This window comes from Haliaeetus leucocephalus, unplaced genomic scaffold (genome assembly GCF_000737465.1).
Source record: "Haliaeetus leucocephalus isolate CR32 unplaced genomic scaffold, Haliaeetus_leucocephalus-4.0 Scaffold373, whole genome shotgun sequence".
Taxonomy (NCBI): domain Eukaryota; kingdom Metazoa; phylum Chordata; class Aves; order Accipitriformes; family Accipitridae; genus Haliaeetus; species Haliaeetus leucocephalus.
In genome coordinates, this window is record NW_010972809.1 from 3,808,910 (window position 1) to 3,828,142 (window position 19,233).

The window sequence follows — 19,233 nt, forward strand, 5'->3', positions numbered from 1 at the left end:
AACTGACTGCTTCTGCTACCAAGATTAATAATTAATTATTTAACAAAGCTGACATTTAAATAGTGTTCATTAGGTTTTAAAGTTAACAATCCCTTGAGATCAATCAGAACAATTCATGCTACTCAAAACTAGGAGAGCTTAGAGGAAATTCTGGAACACTGGAGCAAATTTTCTTGGTGCAAAAGATGCAGAGCCTGTATATTCTTTATCCACGGCAATAATTTTGTCATTAATGTAAAAGCAACTGTTGTGGCTTTAATACCCCTTTACTCCAGTACATCTGTATAGTTCATGTATCATACCGAGAAATAAAATGGCAGCAAGGATTTACCCCAAACAATTCTATCCATCTTATGTCATTAGTGCTTAAAGATCTTTAAGACCAATATGGTTTGAGCTCCACCAGAGCTAAGAGCTCTGAGTGGTTTAAGTCACAGTCAAGCTTACTAAAAGGTAAACTTAATGAACCTAGATACAGATGCTACTCTGAAACAACAAATAAGCAATATTGGCTAGCACTGTGCACAGTTACATGACACAGTGTTTAATACACTGGCAGATATAAACAGCTAGGGAGCCCAGCACTGATATAACTTTAGATCGGTACTGGACAGGCAGTAGCAATGCTGAGAAATTTTAGCAAAAATTCCCTAATATAGACATAGCCACGGAGGCTGAAAAACACTAAAAAACCCCCACTAAAAAAACCCACCACTAAAAGAGGACAGCTGATTGGTGGTAGTCAAATGCATCTGTCTGAAAATAGAAAAGAAAATATCTGGGGTGGTGTCTGGCTCCATCAAAATCAATGGCAAATCTCCCATTGACTTCAATTTTGACTAGAATTTCAACCCTGTTTTCTGCATGGACCAGTAAGAGAAAGGTGACAGTTTTTTATTTCTTTCCTTTTCCAGTATAAAAAGTGCTCTGTTTGGAGAACTGCCACTGACTCTTCAGCATTTGGCCCAGTTTAAAAAAAATCTCTATCAGCCAACTAGCTGTACAAAATAAATACTGTCTCTTCAGCTGGCCTGGATAGTTTCTATGGCTAATCTAAACTCCATTCTTTTTCCATTTCTTGCTTCTCCCTTCAAGCCACCAGCCACTTCACCCCTTCACTTTGAAGAGGCTCTTGAAAGCAGAATGTGAAAGACAAACTGTTTCTCCTCCTTTGGCAGTACTGTCCCTTTTAGAGACAGACTGGGGTCTTTGCTCGTAACAGTGAAGCTCCATCTATAGTTGTCATTTGCTGTCAGTCATTGTGTCTTTTGCTAAACCCAAAGGACCCAAAATTATTTCTGCAGAAACTACAGTTAGAACTCTGGATCACTAAATCCCAATTCTTTTCCCTCATGTCCTCTTTACTATTTTGTTTCAGAATGAAGTCATTAAGTATATTTTAGAAATCCAAAATATACATAGATCTATATTTAGATTTGCAAATTATCACTGTTAATGTTGGCATGTATATATATGCAGATGTGTATTATTCTCTAACAACAGAAGTCCAGTGGATTCTATATTTATGTTATGCTTTGCAGTGCTATGACTCTGAGGAAATACATTATTAAGTATAATAACATTTGACAAATTTAATATTATCAGGTCAATAGGGTAATTTTCTTGACTAAATTTTATTAGGAAATCCTTTGTTTGTTTCTCTTACTTCTGTTTAGTTTTATTGGTTTTTTTCAAAGACTGAATTTACTTGTGACTTGAGGTCTGAATGCATGTGCCTGTTTCTTCTTGTAGTTTGCCAAACTGTTGTCACATAAATAATATTTATATTTATTAGTGCTTGGATACCAGAGTGATGGGCAACTTAGATTGAATACAACATTTAAAATTAGAAAGAGATAGATCCTAAAATCACATCTGCTCTGGAGAACTGAACTTTGCTAAAGCAAACTGGTAGTTTAAGCTTCAGGTTCAGTGCATCTATGTCTACTAATGAAACATGCAAGTTTGGGTGGAACCCATACTCGCTCTACTTCTAACAGGTCAGAAGCATTGTCACCATTAGACTTCTCTCCCAGAGCCTCTGGCAATTTTTCAAGCAGTGGCTTCTGGGAAATATCAACAGTTGGCATTGTATTGTGACAGAGAATGTTAAACCAGTTGCTATTAAAAAGATGATTTCTAAATATGTATGATTCCTCCATTAACTTCTGCAGGCTTAACTGTAAAGAGGCCTGTCTATGCTGTTACTGCGATGATGACAGAGAGGTCACTCACTGTAGTCAGCCACAGGTTTCAACAGGCATGGAATTGGGTCGACATTGCATACAGGTCAGACTTTGGCTCTTCCGACTGTATCAATCAATCAGCTAAGTCAGCTATCAAACACACCTGAGGTAAAGGATTAAGACACCTTATTCCACACTTCACTGATAGGGAAACTGAGGTGGTGAATGGAATACCACACGGTCCTGGCATTCAGGTCCACAGTCACAGCTGTCTCCTCCAGCCTCTAGAACAAACTGCTAAAAGCAAAGTAGGAAACGCTTTGAGGAACTTGCGTCCTTCAAAATATTCACTTCAGCTGAGGAATCTTTCTGATGATTGCTGTGTCCATGCATAATCCCAAGAATGCCAAAAGGATTACCCAAAGTTTTTAGATGTCAATTATCTGTTGCTCCAAAATATGCCCATTTCTATCTGCAGATAGATGTGTGCAAATTTGTGTTCTAGTCTACTCTGATAAATTTACTCATGATTCCCATGCATTTTTGACACTCAGGCTTCATTACTATCATTCATTATAACTGAAAGAGTTTCAGCTGATTTGTTCTGTGGCAATCTTTTGAGTGAGCTGCACAAATTGTTGAGAAAAATCCCCCCCTTGCACATTTTCACTCATTAGTCTTCACTGGATATGGGGGTCTAATGAAAGAGCCATCTCCCTATAAAAAATAGTGCTGTCTGCTTAGTTACACAGCCTGCCTGCTAAATAGAAGAAGGTAGCAATGAAGTGTCACGTTTCAAAGACTACGAGAAAGAGTTGGAATGGTGATAGACTGAACTAATGCATTCTTAATGAGAAGAAGCTCTTCTATTACTTTGATAGGATGCATGGAAAGAAGTACTGCATGCTCGGAAAAAGTAGAACTCAGAAAGCCATTTTTGATGCTGTTGGAGAAAGAAGGAAGTAACTGTGGCAGAAGTCTTATAAAATTCTGCTTGTAAAATGCAAAAACTGTCTTAGCACAATGCTTTGATTAAGATGTAAATTCAAAGGTGAGAGATGTGAGTGCTCTGATCCCTACACAACTAAAAGCTTTTGGAGCTGGATAAATTTTGGGCAAACAGCACAAGCCTTGCAATCAATGTCTAGTTGACTGACCACTGAATGTTTCCAATGTCCTATAATAAATTTAGGATAATAATAAAATGCAAAAAGCCACACTTCTAATGCACCAGAGGTTACCAATGGCTTGGGTGCCCTCAATAGCAGAAGATTTCTTAAAGACAGCTCCCAGACATTTTGAGAAAGGGGCCTTGGCCACACTCTGCAGTGGAGGAGAAGGAATAATAAACATAAAAGAGTAATACGTGTCTGGAGGAGAAGTACATCCTGATTCCACATCCAACAATAGTTTTATCACCGGTCAGATGAGCAAGACACATGTATGAGGCATCCTCAAGGTATGTCAGTCTTTTAGGAACATCAGTGTACATCATCCAACTGTCTGTCTCCAGCTCTGACCAAATTCCAGAAAGAGGTACAAGATCAGACAAGAAACCAGTTGTTCCTTTGTATTCTGAGTGGAGAAAAAAGTCCTCCTCAGCCTCCATGAGTGACCAGAGGGAACCCAAAAGCATGGATTTAATGCAATGTATACAAAGTGCCAGAGAGACACATTTTTCAAACCTCATTGATGCTACCAGCTCAGTATATGTTCAAGAACTCACAAACCAATCTTAATTTTCTGTATCTAAGAGCACTTTGGTCATGTTTTATGATCTGTTTGATCAGCATTTAAAGCTCTATCTTAAAATAATGCTGGTTCTTTGTAGGAATTTGGAAGATCCCTTCTGAACTTCGCTTTTTGGATAGTTGGAAATCTTCTAAATTTGAGACTATGATTACTCATGACCTGGTTTACAAACCTGTGATCATGTGCTGCCACTGCCGTTTTCTTACTTCTCTGTTATTTACATTCCGTATGAGAAAGAATCATATTCCTCAGCCGCTGTGTTGCTAAGCAAAAAAAAGTGAAACTTTTAAAGTTTATCTTTGTATGACAAATACTCGTTGCTCTAAGCATCCAAATAGGTTTTCTCTGCATCAATTCTCATTTAAGCTCATCTTTATTTAACACATATGACTAGTGCTTTACATGGAATTCCAGAGGAGGTCCTCTCCAATGGTACTAACACTTCTGTAGCTCTACTAAAAGTATTTTGCCACATCCATTGTAGAACTGCATAAGCTCTTTTCACAAAACCACCTTCCTGGCTTTTATACTTGCATTTTCCAGTCTTCAGCATTTCCAATTAATCAGTTCCATATTTATGCCAAAAATTATGCATTGTTTTAAAGGGGCGGGGCAGAGGACTGCTACATTTTCTCCTATTCATATTACCTGTGCCAACAAAGTTGTCTTACTCTTTTCAAGTCATGAGTGAGTCCTTCTTGACAATATTAAAACCTCCTAACTTTGTGTTGCCCGCAAATTTTATGAGTGCTCACCTAATTCTTGCTCTTACGACACTAATAAACATATTGATGATTCCTAAAACTAATCCCTGAGAAACACAACTACCTACTTTCCTCCTCTCAAATAACACCACCTGTAATATACCCTACTGTTGTCTCTGTTTATCCAACTTCTTATCCAACTGAAGAGTTTTTATACTACTTTGCATGATTTCCACTTAAAGTATGAGTTTCCTATGGGAACCTGCAATATGCATTTTATATAATATCTAAATATATTAGATCTGACACATTATCCTTGTTTAAGAAACTGAAAACTCTAACCAATGCCCAAAAGTAATTATTTTAACCACAGATAATCCCACTGTAATTTCTCCCATTTTTAATTTTCATATGTGTTTTTAATCACTCGTTTCAAATCTGTTCTAAATGTGCATGGTGCTGAAGTCAAACTAACAAACAGCCATGAAATCACTTGACATACTTTTTCCCTCACTTCTTGGGCATATTTGCCCAATCCGTCATTTCGTACTTCTGTCATCTGGTACTATCTCCAAATGATATATATTTAAAATCTTTTCTACTTGTGCTTCCATCTGCCAGTGTCTTCAGTACTCTAGAACGAAAATAATATGGACCCAATGATTTTGTCACACTAAGCTACATATATTTGACTTCCCTTTCAAATGATGTAATTCCCATTGATTTATCATCATTCTTCTTAGCTATCCTTTCAATATCTTCATGTACATCAACTTCCTTGAAATTGGGGAAAAGCATTTATTCAACAATGGGTAAGCTATACATCAAGAATAATGTAGGCATGCCTGAATTACCCTTCAGGTCACTGCCTTGGCCTCACTTCATTACTTTATTTCTTTATTGTTCCCATATCTAAAAAAAAGTACGGCTTTGTTTTACTTTTCTGTGCAAGGTACAGTTCAACAAGGCCTTTATCCATCATTCCTTTGCTTCTATATTTTATAATGCCTGAAAAAAAGTTCTCCTTGATAATCAAGGCCTCTACTCACTCTTTGGGGGTTTTGTACTTATTCTTAGTGCTTGCTTTAGTTATTTATTCATTCAGAGACTCTAGCCCTTTCCTGCAATTTCTCCCTCCTGCCCAGCACGCACAGATTATATCCATTCTTAATGTAAATCCATCCTTTCCTGCATTCAAATCATTAAGTTCCTCAGGCTAGTCATCTTAAGTCACTAATTTTTCTATTTTCTAAAAGTTTGCCATTCTAAAATACCAAGCCTTAGCTGTAGATTTATTTTTGTCCATCTTGCGATTTAAGAAGAACCGAATCCGTTCATAATCACTTCCTTCTAGAACATTAATTTTTGGTCAGCTGTTCTGCAAGATCCTCCTCACACTAAAAACCTAAGCTTAAAATAGCACACACTTTGTTGTTTTATGAATTTCTGTACTAAAAAGTCAGTCTTCTGAAATGTCTAAGAATATCTAAACCTTGCTATTATTGATGGTATTTATGTCTATGTCTGGAAAATCTAAGTCTCCTATGCTCATACAATTTCCCTTATTATTTATTTCTTTATCTATTTATAGAGATGATTACCTGCTTCCAATCTCAGCCTGTCAGACCATAATATCCCCTTCTCCCCAAATACTCTCCAAGTTGGGCCTTTTTTACCATCTTCCTTGCAGTGATTTTCATCCTAACAGATTATGTTTTATTCATGCCATCACATTTTAAGATGAATAAACACAATTTGGCTGGTTTACTTTGCTACAACTTCAAATTTCCTGACTTTTATGTATTTTAAGTTGCATCCACATAGGCCTGTATATAAAATTTCCTTGTTTTCTTTTTAGATTGAAGAAACCCCAAGGAAAAACAGCATGAGCTTCCCCACCCTTTCACAAAGTGATTATAAATGTACCTATTCATATTAGATTAACTTAACAGCACTTGGTTTGGTTTTTATTTAGCAGTATACACTAGTTATGAATAGTTCTTTTCTATACCAATAATGCTTTCTCCCAGTCACTACTCATCCACTTGAATGAGGTATAGGTGATACTGGAGTATCACCTGTATTAAATTCTAGAGTTCTGTTGGGTAAAATTGCCCAGATATCTTCAGCCACCATCTCTCATAGCCATCACTCTTAGGGTCTGCTTACAGAGGACAGGCAAGGAATGAATTACAGCATAGGCCCTCAGCAAATATGCCAAGCTCAACTCTTCTTAAACATCGCTACAGCCCATGTTACAGTTCAACAGAAAGTTTGCAGGTTGCCATTCTCAGCGGTAATAAGTTGTTATCATCCACTCGAGTATAAACATCGCCATTAAAATGCCTAGACATTCTCTGAAGTGTTAAAATTAAGTCCTCCTGTGACTAATCTTATAAATGATAACCAAAAGACTGCATTTCAACTCGTTTTATTTCCTATCTGAAGAAGATGGGGAACTTAACCTTAGATTTCAAAAAAATTTATAGCTAAGCCAGTACTGTAATACATTTCTTCCAGTCAGTGTTGCTGTGATTTAGATGAGAAGCAGCAAGAAAGATTTGAGCTGTCACACTTGACTTTGAGCTGCCAAGAAGAGGTATTGGAGGTTACAGGCTAAGGTTTAATTTATATTCCTCCTTTTGTTACAGGCAGAGATGGTACGTGCTGCTTTCCAAGCGCAAAGATCTTTCCTGGTGTTAGCATCCCAGTGTCAAGAGCCTCAAGAGGTAAGAAAAGTGACCTAGAGTTTCAAGAGGCAATGTATTAAAAAGGCTGTGTTGCCATATGTTTAATATAATTCCCTGCATTTGCTTCTAGTTTATTTATACAGCGCACTTAGAGCCTTGCTTTCAGTGTTACTAGCATGGTGCTGTAATAATCAGAAAGCCATGGTCCAGATTTAAGAACCTTTTCTGTACCAATACATCTAAGATCATTGAAGAAACCAAAGGAGGTTTCCACTTATGTCTGTAAGAGGGATCAGTGTTTCTCTGGAAAGCTGGAAATGCCATGGAATAGAATGGCTTTTTGTTAGCCCTACAGGGATGCTATACGACAGACTTTGAAGTCAGGGGATAAGCTATTGAGAGAAAAAATCAATACTGGCCCCTAGACTCAACATTCTACAAGCTGAGGCCCAGGTTAGGCCAATTCTGGAAGGAAGGCAAAGCATTTTGTCAAGAAAATGAAAAAAAACCATTTTATATCAAGTTGATTTATATACTTATTTTATTGGCAGCTATTTAAATCCTCCCCTCACAAGTAGAAAGCTCAGGGAAGCTGCAGAGTTGTTATGAAATCTCATTTGGACTTTCTGGAGGGCACAAAGTTTTGGCCAATAACACTGTATCATTCCTGGGAACAGCAATCATGTAGCCCTTTTCTGGGAGCACCCTTGAACCTTCCCTCTTGGAGTGTGCAGAGAATGAAGACTTCACTTGCACATTGTCTCCATGGCCTTCAGTTCTGTCTTTTTCCACTAGCTCCCTGCTCCATAGGTCATTAAACTACATATTTTCAGATCAGAACTCTCTGCTGCTGGTATAAATTATTGAAATGTTGCTGGCACTATTGTTCTTAAAGACACAAATTAGAAGTTTTTCTAATCAGTATGTTTTAATGGCAAGGGTACTCAAAAAAAAAGCACAGATATTCCAGGCGAGACTTTAGATTTATAGAGTTCCAAGCAAGAAGGGATCAGTTGTTTTTCCAGCTGTCCCTGATCTCAGAGAGTAAAAGTGGGTCATGACTCACAGAGAACAGGCAGAATTCCCATTGGTACAGGCCTCAAGCAGTCATTTATATTGGCTGTGAATACAATCGCACCCAGTGGCCCACAAAACTCTTCATGCTTATAGGTAAAATATTCCCCAATGAACAGTTTCCGATGACCTATAATGTAATGCAATGTTCTGAAGTGTTGGTATTGTCCCAGGTCTGGTAAGAGTAAAAGCTATGGCTCACTCTTCGGCCTCCTGTGCTGATGTGCTATCGGTATGATGTTCTCTGCTTTTCAGGTGAGAATGGCAATGGCTTCTCCCCACTTGTAGCCTTACAACTTTCTGACCTCAAGTCAAGGCTTTGAGATTTTTTTCAACCATGAAGTTTAGAAACTTTAATTTAAAAAAGGGCAACAAAACAAGCAGAAAAAAAACCCCACAGATGTAATAAGAGAGTCTCCAGCAATCCAGAATGACAGTTACAGAAGCATTAAGAAAAGCAACAAATAATAAAAACCTTGCTATAAACATCACCAGAGCTGGCCATGTGTATCCATATGTCTTAGTTGCACGTTATCAGGCTTGCATAGATTTCTGCAACTTGTTGAAGTCAAGAAAGTATACTTTCATCATTTAACTATCTTTTAGCACCAAGGAAATGCCACATAATACGTGTGTACACACCATTCCGAAATTAAAATACCAGGAATACTACAGACTAAAGTTCCTTTCTCAGTGAGAACAAACCCAGTCCAGTTACTTAAGCTTTTTTAACAAAGACTGTTAGGTACACATTTTTTACAGGCAGCCAAACACATGTTCTTGTTCGTTCTTTTTCTCTTTTTTGCACATATTTTTTGCACAGATACATTCAGCTATACTATAGACAGACCTGAAAATAATTGAACTTGTTCAACTTGAACAGTATTTTCCATTGCGGAGTGTAAATGTTCCAGACACTAGGCTTTTAGTATCTCCATCTCAGTGAGGAAAAAAAAATCGTATTGTAAAGCCACATTGCTTAACCATTTTGAAAAAGCTGGTTATCACCAGCTAACCCAGGAGAAGGAAAGAAGCAGGGGTCCTCCCCCCCATTCCCCAGGACCTTATTGATGTGATGTCATCTGGGCTCTGGTTGTATTTATAGCCTAGAGCCATGGAGTCAGTGTGGAATCCAAACAGGAAAGCTAATCATTAGTGTATCAGAATGCACAGAGTAGAGAAAAGCAAATGAAGATGACAGCATATCTATAAATGCAAGAGAAAAGAGAGTAATTCTGTCATTCAGCTGTCTAGACTGTTTGCTTTATAATGTAAAGCTGTGAATGAGCCAGCGAGTTGCGATTATGGCATAGTAGCTTTGTAGACATTCAGAGACAGCGGTGTGGAGACTGAGGGGATTTACTGAGTTCCTGTCATGTTGGCTGTCATACATGGTGCCTTTAAAAAAAAAGAGGGAGGGGAAAATGCCCTGGAAAAATAAATTAGCTCAGCTCTTGCAGCTTATAAACTAATGAATAAGGAATTCAAACAAAAAGAAAGCTCCTATATGTATATTAATCCTTAGATTTTTTTGTGCTCAGCAAAGAGAGAAATGTATATCATACAAAAAGCAGTATTTTTTCCCCTCTGTGAAAATGTTGAAGCTCTAGTATTCATTTAGCTCTTTAACTCCTGCTATGCGTCACTAGCAAACATTTTCAAACAGTTAAGCTTGCAGAAGTTGCTTTTGCAGAGTTTTGCTTCATGTTAATAATGTTGATATTTTTTCATTTTGAATCTGTTGCAGTGCACAGCCTTTATTATCTGTATATGTGAAAATAGTAGAAGCCGAGAAGGTAATTCCAGCTGGCATACCAATCTAGTATCAACTGCAATAAATTACTTTGCAGAGAGCATGTTCTGTTACTTTTTATGGTCATGTTCTATATTTGTATGTGCAGTGGAAGAGATCACATGACAAAACCACTGGTTGATATTCCTGTTTGTGTATGTCCCAGCTAATGGCTGCTGGATACAGGCTCATTCAGCAAGATGGGATTCTTTGGTTCATCCACTTATTAGAAATTATTTTCTGACGCCAAACTTCAAACATTAAAGCAAAAAAATGTCTATTATAAATTGTTTACTATATATGAGATAGTAAAGAGAAGATAGAGAAGGGAAAATAAATTAGAATATTGCTATATTCTGTGAGAAGTTTTTTAGTTGTTTAAAAAGGTATTTTGAGACCATACATTTAGATGTTGCTTGGGCAATTCAGAAGATATATTTTAACATAAACCTTCAGAAACCATTATGAAATAGTTTGGATCTGAATTGTCTATTTCCCATAGTCTAAGCCAAATACAATTCTGATTAAAACATTATTATTTTATTGTGTAATAATTTTTAAAGTTATTAGTGTTCCTGAGCAAGTTTTATCTGTTTAACAAATTCTTTTTAATTTATGATCATGAATACTAACATACGAGATCACTGCTCAAAGTCACTGCACTGAATTATTTATGAATGGTAGCTTATATACTGTCTTTTCTTTATGAGTTGTTTCATTTCACTTTAAGAGCTCAAACAACTTTAAAAGTTGCTTTGAGGGCACAAATAATGCATTGTTCCCATCCTGGGAACTAGTTAATGAGATAAGTTTTCATGTGAATCAATATAAACATATGCAGGATGAGCATAGTCATTGTAAGAAGTACTACAAACAGATTTAAATGACAGATGCAGTTCAGACTATAAATGATTACGTAATTTCTCATTAAAAAAAATGCTGAGTTCATATGACTGCCAGAGCTCATGGATTTAATTACTAACATTGTGCAGACAAACATTCCAAATAAATACCTAGCTTAAATATCCAGATTCTACACACAGGTGTGAGGAGAGGGGTGGAAGAAAGTAAGAGGTAAAGGAGGGCTTTCCCTTTTTTTCCTAGAAAAGGGGAAAAAAACCCTGAAACCCAAGAAACTGTATTTGAAGTTAGACTTAGAACCACGAGAACAAATCTTGAGGTTTTTCATTTTCTATAGGTAAGCAAAAAATCTATTGTAGGAACAGAATAGTTGTGGCAATTTCCTTGAATAGAGGACTCATTCTCAGAATTTTTATGTAGAAATCAAAGATGGAGTTTTACAGTTCCCTACTCTCTCTCAGTATAGGATTGCTCAATTTTTTCTCTCTTCTATTTTTAAAGTACTTCAATAACAGGACTGCTGGGAGTTCTTATTCTGCAGCGTAGCAGGATTTGTTTTCTAATTACCTTGACTTGCTTATGTCATTCCATTTCCCACTACTTTTCTTCATACTTACTGGGATCACCCTTACTGTTTTCCAAAAATAGGAAGAGAAGGATACTCCTCACCTCATTAATTTATTACGTACTTATGCAAAAGAGTTTGAGCCAAGTTTTGCTGCCATTCTACTTGGTTGACCGCTGCAAACCTGCACCTCTGTATCTAGAAATAGCTTAAGGAAGAATTTGGTTCAGTCCTTTTAAGGTCCTCAGGTCCCAAACTTACAGAAGGTGCCAAGAGTGACATGGACAGAGCCTGAGAGTCCTGAGGTCCAGAGGGAACCCCTTCCCCCCTCCTGTTTTCTGAAATCTTGCCAAACTGTTGACATATTTCTATTATCAGCAAGACTACAACTGCATGCGACATGAGGTCACAGCCGCAGTGATGGACAAACTGACAGTTTTCAGTCGCTAGCCTGCTGCCTTACAGTGTTTACAGACTCATTTTTTTATATTGTTGCAAACTCTTACTCAGTTTCAGGTCTACTTTAATCCTTGATTATTGCTTCATTGTAAACATATTACCAGTCTCCAGATAGCCCCAACACCTCTTATCTCATAATTTTTTCTCAAAGGTGCTCGACTACATTTAACCAGCCTCAAGCTCATTATATTTTCTGATCATAGAATCATAGAATCACTTAGGTGGAAAAGACCTTTAAGATCAAGTCCAACCATTAACCTAACACTGCTAAGTGCACCACCAAACCATGTCGCTCAGCACCACATCTACACGTCTTTTAAATCCCCCCAGGGATGGTGACTCAACCATCTGGCCGTCCGTTCCAATGCTTGACAACCCTTTCAGTGAAGGATTTTTTCCTAATATCCAATCTAAACCTCCCCTGCCACTACTTGAGGCCATTTCCTCTCATCCTATCTCCAGCCACCTGACAGAAGAGACCAGCACCCACCTCACTACAACCCCCTTTCAGGTAGCTGTAGAGAGCGATCAGGTCTCCCCTCAGCCTCCTTTTCTCCAGGCTGAACAACCCCAGTTCTCTCAGCCGCTCCTCATAAGACTTGTTCTCTAGACCCTTCACCAGCCTCATTGCTCTTCTTTGGACGTGCTCCAACACCTCAGTGTCTTTCTTGTAGTTAACTTCAGTAGGTATCCTTGTACCACTTCTCTTTCCTCACTTGTGTTTGCCACAACTCCCAGGTCAATAGCAATGAAAAGATGGATGCATCTGAGATTCAGTTCTGCCCCAGGGGTGGTGCACTCAGCTGTAAGAAGCTTCTGCCCAGACACACTTAAGGATCCAGAGAGTACAGAAGGGCCATGATCCGTGCTACATCTCCCAGCCTGTACGGAAGAGAAATAGAGCCAGAGATGCATGTTATAGCACATTTCTAGACTGGCTCACATCAACACCACCAGGTACAGACTCTCCAGCAGTTCACATTCTGTGCAGGAACCAGGCTCCAGTAAGCAAAGGCTCCTTGCGCTTGTTTGCTCCAGTATGTCTGTACTTGGACTAAGAACAGCATCACCCCAAAAGTAAGACATTATCAAAGATGATACTCTGTATCTTGTCTAGCTCCTCACCTGACATATCTGCTAAGCAATTCTGGGGTTTCTACAGACTCTTACAGGAATTCTGCTGTCTCCTAAAATAATGTCCTAAAATCACCAGGCTAGTTTTCAATCACTGTAGCAATGTTCATATTCATACTGCACCAGTGAGATCACACTGAGCTTTGCTGATGGGACATGCCCTTTCCCATGAAGTATCATATTCTTGATTTCTGCTAAACACAAATCCAAACCAGTACACTCCTTTCTCTGTGCAACACAATTGTTTTCCAGGATTTCTGGACTGTGCATGATCTTCTAAAAGGGAAAGCACTGGGGATACAGCTGATTGAAAAGCAGGGCTTTTCAGTTCATGGGTTATTTCAATTTTTACTAATTTTACTTTGGTCTAAAACAGACCACAACCAATGATTTTTGAATTCTGATAGTTATGCAGACTCCAGGACTGCTTACTGAACCTGGCAGTCTTACAGTTTGTCTCTGGGGAGATCTCAGGTGAACTACATGAATGTCCAAGGCTGGAAGCTTGCACCATGTAACATCCCTGTCCTGGGACATGTGAAACCAAACTGGCTTTAGCAAAGACTTGTCAGATCTCAGATGTTCTGAACAAAGCAATTGTGGCTCAACAGATCACCATTTTCTGACAGAACTTTGCTACCCGGAATGCCCTGGGCCCCACTGACATGGACTATGATCACAGCAGCAAAGATTGAGGTGTAGTAAATCAAAAGGTTGAAAACAGTTCATTAGTATAATTGTTCTTATTGATTAGGTGTGGGAAGTTGCCTGTGTACCTAAAGCAGAAGGACCCTTCCTTGTTGAATATACTGCCCATGGAGAGCTGTAGTGGACAGGAAAACAATATATAGAGTCCATTTAAAAACCAGCCAGAGTCCTGGCCAAAAGCATTGGGTGCGATTCCGCACTGCTGTAAACTGACGCATGCAGTTTGTATCAGGCCCTGGATTTCTCCACTAGTTAGAAGCTATTTGTCTTTCACGTTCCTCTCCATTTGCCCTCGCTCAGAGTTTACATTTCAAAATAAACCCACAAATCACTAAATTAGTAATTTGTCATGTGGGGTTTACAATTTGGTCTTCCCTGTTTTTTTCCCACAAAGTACAAAATTGCTACAGCTAATATTGGCTGTTAGATTGAGAATTTAAGTGCTATCTAAGAGGAATAAAAGCCAAATACCAATTAAGTCACTTTGGAAGCACACAAATGTGTTTAAGCTTCTGTGCTGATGAAGCTGACCAGACATTTCTGCAGATTTGTCTCTGTGTCATAGTCCTGCTGTTGCACAGCAGTGAGTTGAAGTGGCAAAACCTGTACTATTGACAAACCAACCAAACACTTGTTACACCACTATTTGAAGATTTACAGTCTAAGAAAACGAGACAAGAATAAATTAATGTCTCTCTGTAGTTAGTTAGGAGGAGATCTTTGAACCCTGAAAATACCAGAATACTAGAGGGACATGAATGTAGTGATTATAGAGAAGGACCTCACTGATGGTCTCTTCTGCCAACCAGAAAATGCTTGCAGAGAAAGCATTGGATTAAGGTGCAGTAGGTTATACTGCAATTTTAAGAGCAAAACTGTGGTACCGAATTTGAAACACTTTCTGCAAGGAGAGGTAGAGATAGGCAGTGCTAAAAGAACAGTTTGACAGCTGCCAACAAAACCTGGTAGTATTTCATTATGGAAGTAACAATGAAAAGGAAAAAAAAAGTAAGCATTTGAGGAATCTGGGTGCAGCATTGGGAGGCCTAGCTTAGATTCACCTCTGGAAAAAAAAATATTTTCTATATACTTAAAGAAAGAGGTTATTCCTCAGCCTAATCTGAACACTGATTCCATTCAGATTGTTGATACACAGCTACAACAAAAAAGATAGGCCTTTCTTAAACGACATATATACAAAAAAACGGACTAAATTAAATTTTAAAGTCTTCTTTACAGATTGCCTTTCACAAAATACAAAATATGGGAAATTACAGTTAATCTAAAACTATTTAATTCTAGAATCATAGCCACTCATATCAGAAATGCATCTCACTGGTGATCACTGAAGCTACCAGTATCTTATTCCTATAGACACAGGATGGGATTCTGCTCATCAGCTTTAACTGTTAAGGTAGGCATGTTGTGTAAGGTGTCTTTCTAGGCTCTCTTTACAGTAAATGGCAGCACCTCTAGAGTGCAATCTTCACATCTGTTAATGTTTTTTAATATATAGTCTTCTAACATCTATTAATAGGTGGAAAGAATTCCTCAGGGACACTCTTTCTTCATTTACAATAGAGGGAATCAAGTCTCAGCTGAGAGCAGATGCTCACCTTTTAAATTGTTAGAACTGAGTGGGGTGGATGCTATCCATGACATCTTTCATCCCTTGAAAGGATGAAATGTGGGATGGGACTGTACTAGGCTGTTTGCAGAGATAATGGCTCTGTCTACATTAGTGTTTTAGTTCACAGTGGGACTATATTTTTCCTTCAAATCAGCCCCATTTTACTATGCTGTGATTCACATTGTAGAACAGTCTTAGGGTGTACAAAATGGGTATCTTTCTGATGAAGTTAAATGGAAGATACGCTCTCAGACAGCACCTAAACCACAATTTACAGCTAGTCCAAAACAGCCCCCCCCCCTCCCCCCCAAATGCGTATAATGTGAATGTAAGGACCTCAGCACCAACTGTTTTGCTCTACAGAACCATTCCTATTAGGCTGCACTACTTGCCAACATATACAAAGACAGCTGATTCAAATCAGCTCCATGTTTCAAACTTGCATGTGAAAAATACAATGTAAGTATGGAGATTTTGAACTGACAGAAGAAAATAACAGAACTGTAGACCATGGAATAAAGGTTATAGTCACACTGTTCTGGTTGCAGCTGAGTAAAATGAAGGGGCTGCTGATCCGAAATGCTCTCAGCTTACTTTTACTGCTCCTACGCCAAAGGTTGCCACCCCCTCAGTTAGCGTAACTTAAAAGGGTATTTGTTCTCTTGCTATGTTTTTTTCATAATAGGTCAGGTTGATTTAAACACTATAGTAGTGAGGTCTGAATTGTGTTACCACTCATCAACATAAAAAATCTTCAGTAAACAATCTCACCCCTCAAAACCATGTAAGATTAGCTTAAAAATGCATAAGATCTTTAAAAACTATATTTACCTGCTGGGTTTTGTGCCTTTGTGATTCATGCTGGCAGGTTTCTGGACAACAATACCCGTTTTCTCAAATTAAAGCTGAGATTTTCAAGTAATCACTAGCTTAAGCAGCCAAAGTTTAAGCAAGCCACTCAGTTTAGTGTGACTTCACAGGCAAATCACAAAAATCACAAACCTCAAAAGTTAGGCTATTCTCCTCAATTAAATCCATGTGCCCCAGTCCTGTTAAACCTGTCATCTGGGGGACTTCTCGTGTGAGTATTGCAAAAATGTGAAGGAGAAGAAAGTCTGTTTGGCGTGGTCTGTTGGAATACTGGTATGCCAGGCCATTTTATGAGACTGGGCTGAGACTGTTAAGTCTCTGAAGCCAAAGCCTAAGGCAGTTCTTGTTGCATGCTGTAACTTTTTTGGAGTGTTTTGGCTAATCACTGTAGTAGTCTTACTACTCTTAATTTTCTAGTAAGAATTATAAGACATGGATCAAAGCTGCCTGGTTATTTAGGTATTAATATTTAAAAAGACCATCTGGTTTTAATAATTCTTAAAAAAGGATAAAGGTATACTGGGAATTACTTTTAGTATTTCTAAGTTGTGCCACTGTTGCATTTTTAAACATTTCAGCAAAACTGATATTATAATAGGAATGGTGTTTATACAAAGACTCTTAAATTTCTATTAAACAACTGTGCTGTGTCTTAAATGACAAGAAATTTTATCTAGCACATGCCAAAGGCATGCTGAAGATTTTTCCAACAGCTCTGATTCATCTCCCTGAATTCATTTTTTTCTTAGAGATACAGTATAGACAATCATTTTATTAACAGCCAGCTGTTTTAATATTCATTGCAATAAAGAGATTATTCTTTTAGAACCCTCAGCACAACTGGTTCTGCATTATAGAGCTAAACAAGACTGATCACTGCCAGAATTAATGAGCCTTTCTATACCCATATGCCATATACACTATAATTCATCTGCAGTTTAATCACTAACTAAAAATTTAGTACTGACTGTGGGGAGACAGAACTCAATTAAGTGATTCCTTGCAGGCCTGTATTCCTTTGTGTCCAACCCTTACATAGAAACTTGGATCACAAGAAGCTTGCACAAACACACACACACATTTTGTGCAGCCAGCCAGCAGCCATTGCAGAACAGGACAAGTGCACAGTGAAGGGAAGGCAGGCTGTACTGTTCTCCCAGTACATCTCACATGGGACAGAGCTGAGCAAAGCCTCAAGCCCTTTGTGGCTCTTTCTGGTGTCACTACAGTGCCAATGAATGATTACTTTGAGCTACTTTCCTTAGCAATATATATTTCACCTTTAGAAGTCCCGCAGGGCACTTTTTCTGTGAAATTACATAAATCCACTGGACAGGTTAAGTCCTGTGTTCTGAGGGACAGAAATTCTGTCTGTACCACTGATAGAAAACCCTCACAAAAGTGGTTGGGAATTTTTCTAGTAGGAGTAGGAGGAGGTGTGGGTCTTACAGTATCGTTCAGGAAAATATTTGGCCCTAATTTTGCGTTCTTAGTTGTAGATATCAAAGTGTTCTACAAAATAGAACAGCTATATTAGCATAATTTCATATATAGGAAGTTAAAGCACAGAAAGGTAATACAGCTTTTCTGAAACCTGATGATAATTTGGTGGGAGGCAAAGAGAACCCCCATTTATGGACTCCCACTTCTGTGCCCTATCCACAGAAACATGCTGCCTCCCAGTGCTGTCTAGATATAGCAGGCATCTGTGGAGCTGTATTTTTAGCCCTGATATTCTCTTTGGCTGGAACTGGGCCATGAAGATTCACAGTAAGCTAAGGACTGTAAATATCCCTTAGACTTTATGGGAGGAAAACTGGCATAATATCAAAGCAGAACAAGCACTTTCTTAAATTTCAGTTTTGTTAACTACTGTCATACTTGAAAGATTTCCCTGCAAAATAAGAAAGAACCAACCAGCTGCAGCATGTTGTAAACAAGCAAAAATTAGAAAGAAGAATTCCTGCAGACTTTATCATGTTATGGCAACAAAATCAGTTTTTAAGAACTACAAATCATGGAGGTTTCAGGGCTTTTTCAGACTTAATGACTTATGCTGGTCATTAAGCCATCAACAAAAAATCTTTTCATCTCCCAGTAATACTGTAAATATTTGTTTTCTCCCAACCCACTTTGTTGTAGGAGAAGACCAAATATCCCCATGCATTTCAGATGCGTAGGCCTTTCTCAAAATTACCACTAAAATATTAAGGCTCCATTGATCCAATTTTGGATCAAAATTCTTTAAAAAATGCAGAACCTTTTTTTGTCACGTTTTTTGGAGTGTCTTTTGACCTATGTTGATCCATAGCAGATGTGCTTATTTTAAGGTGACATAAAATTCTGTAAAGCTGAGGTCTTGTGGAATGGTGAAAAGAAATCTCTTACAGATGACAGAGATCAAGCAAGACATATGCGCACATCATCTTGTGTGTGTCATAACAGCATAATGGGTCATAATTTAGGACATAATCCTCAAGAATATGAGGGTTAGTTGTCTCCAATTCCATTAAACAAGTAGTTCTGAAAAAAGGTGAGAAAAAATATGGAGTTCTGCTACATCCTGACTGATTTCCAAGTGAAGTACTAGGGAAAATCAGAACGGTGGACTCTCTTTGGTGGGACATAGTATAGGTTCTGCGGGCATACTTTTGCATTAAAGAATTGGACTGTTTTTATAGAATCATTTTAGAGGGTTGCAAGGTACAACAGTTGTTTTGCTTGTAAACTAATGACTCCTTGTCCCTCAATGTGCTGTTTCTGAGTGGAAGAATTTTTCCCAGTAAGTTAGAGCTCTAAATTAGTTTT

The 19,233-nt window shown here is 38.1% G+C and overlaps 1 protein-coding gene across 2 annotated transcripts in view; it reads left to right on the forward strand.

The window, feature by feature from the left end:
* The window catches only part of CAP2 (CAP, adenylate cyclase-associated protein, 2 (yeast)), a 55,345-nt gene that overhangs the window by 13,828 nt on the left and 22,284 nt on the right, over positions 1 to 19,233 (forward strand). For both annotated transcript variants that reach the window (XM_010573189.1, XM_010573190.1), the window contains one exon: positions 7,294 to 7,371. In XM_010573189.1, the coding sequence (XP_010571491.1) occupies positions 7,294 to 7,371 (78 nt within the window). The remainder of the gene's footprint in view (positions 1 to 7,293; positions 7,372 to 19,233) is intronic.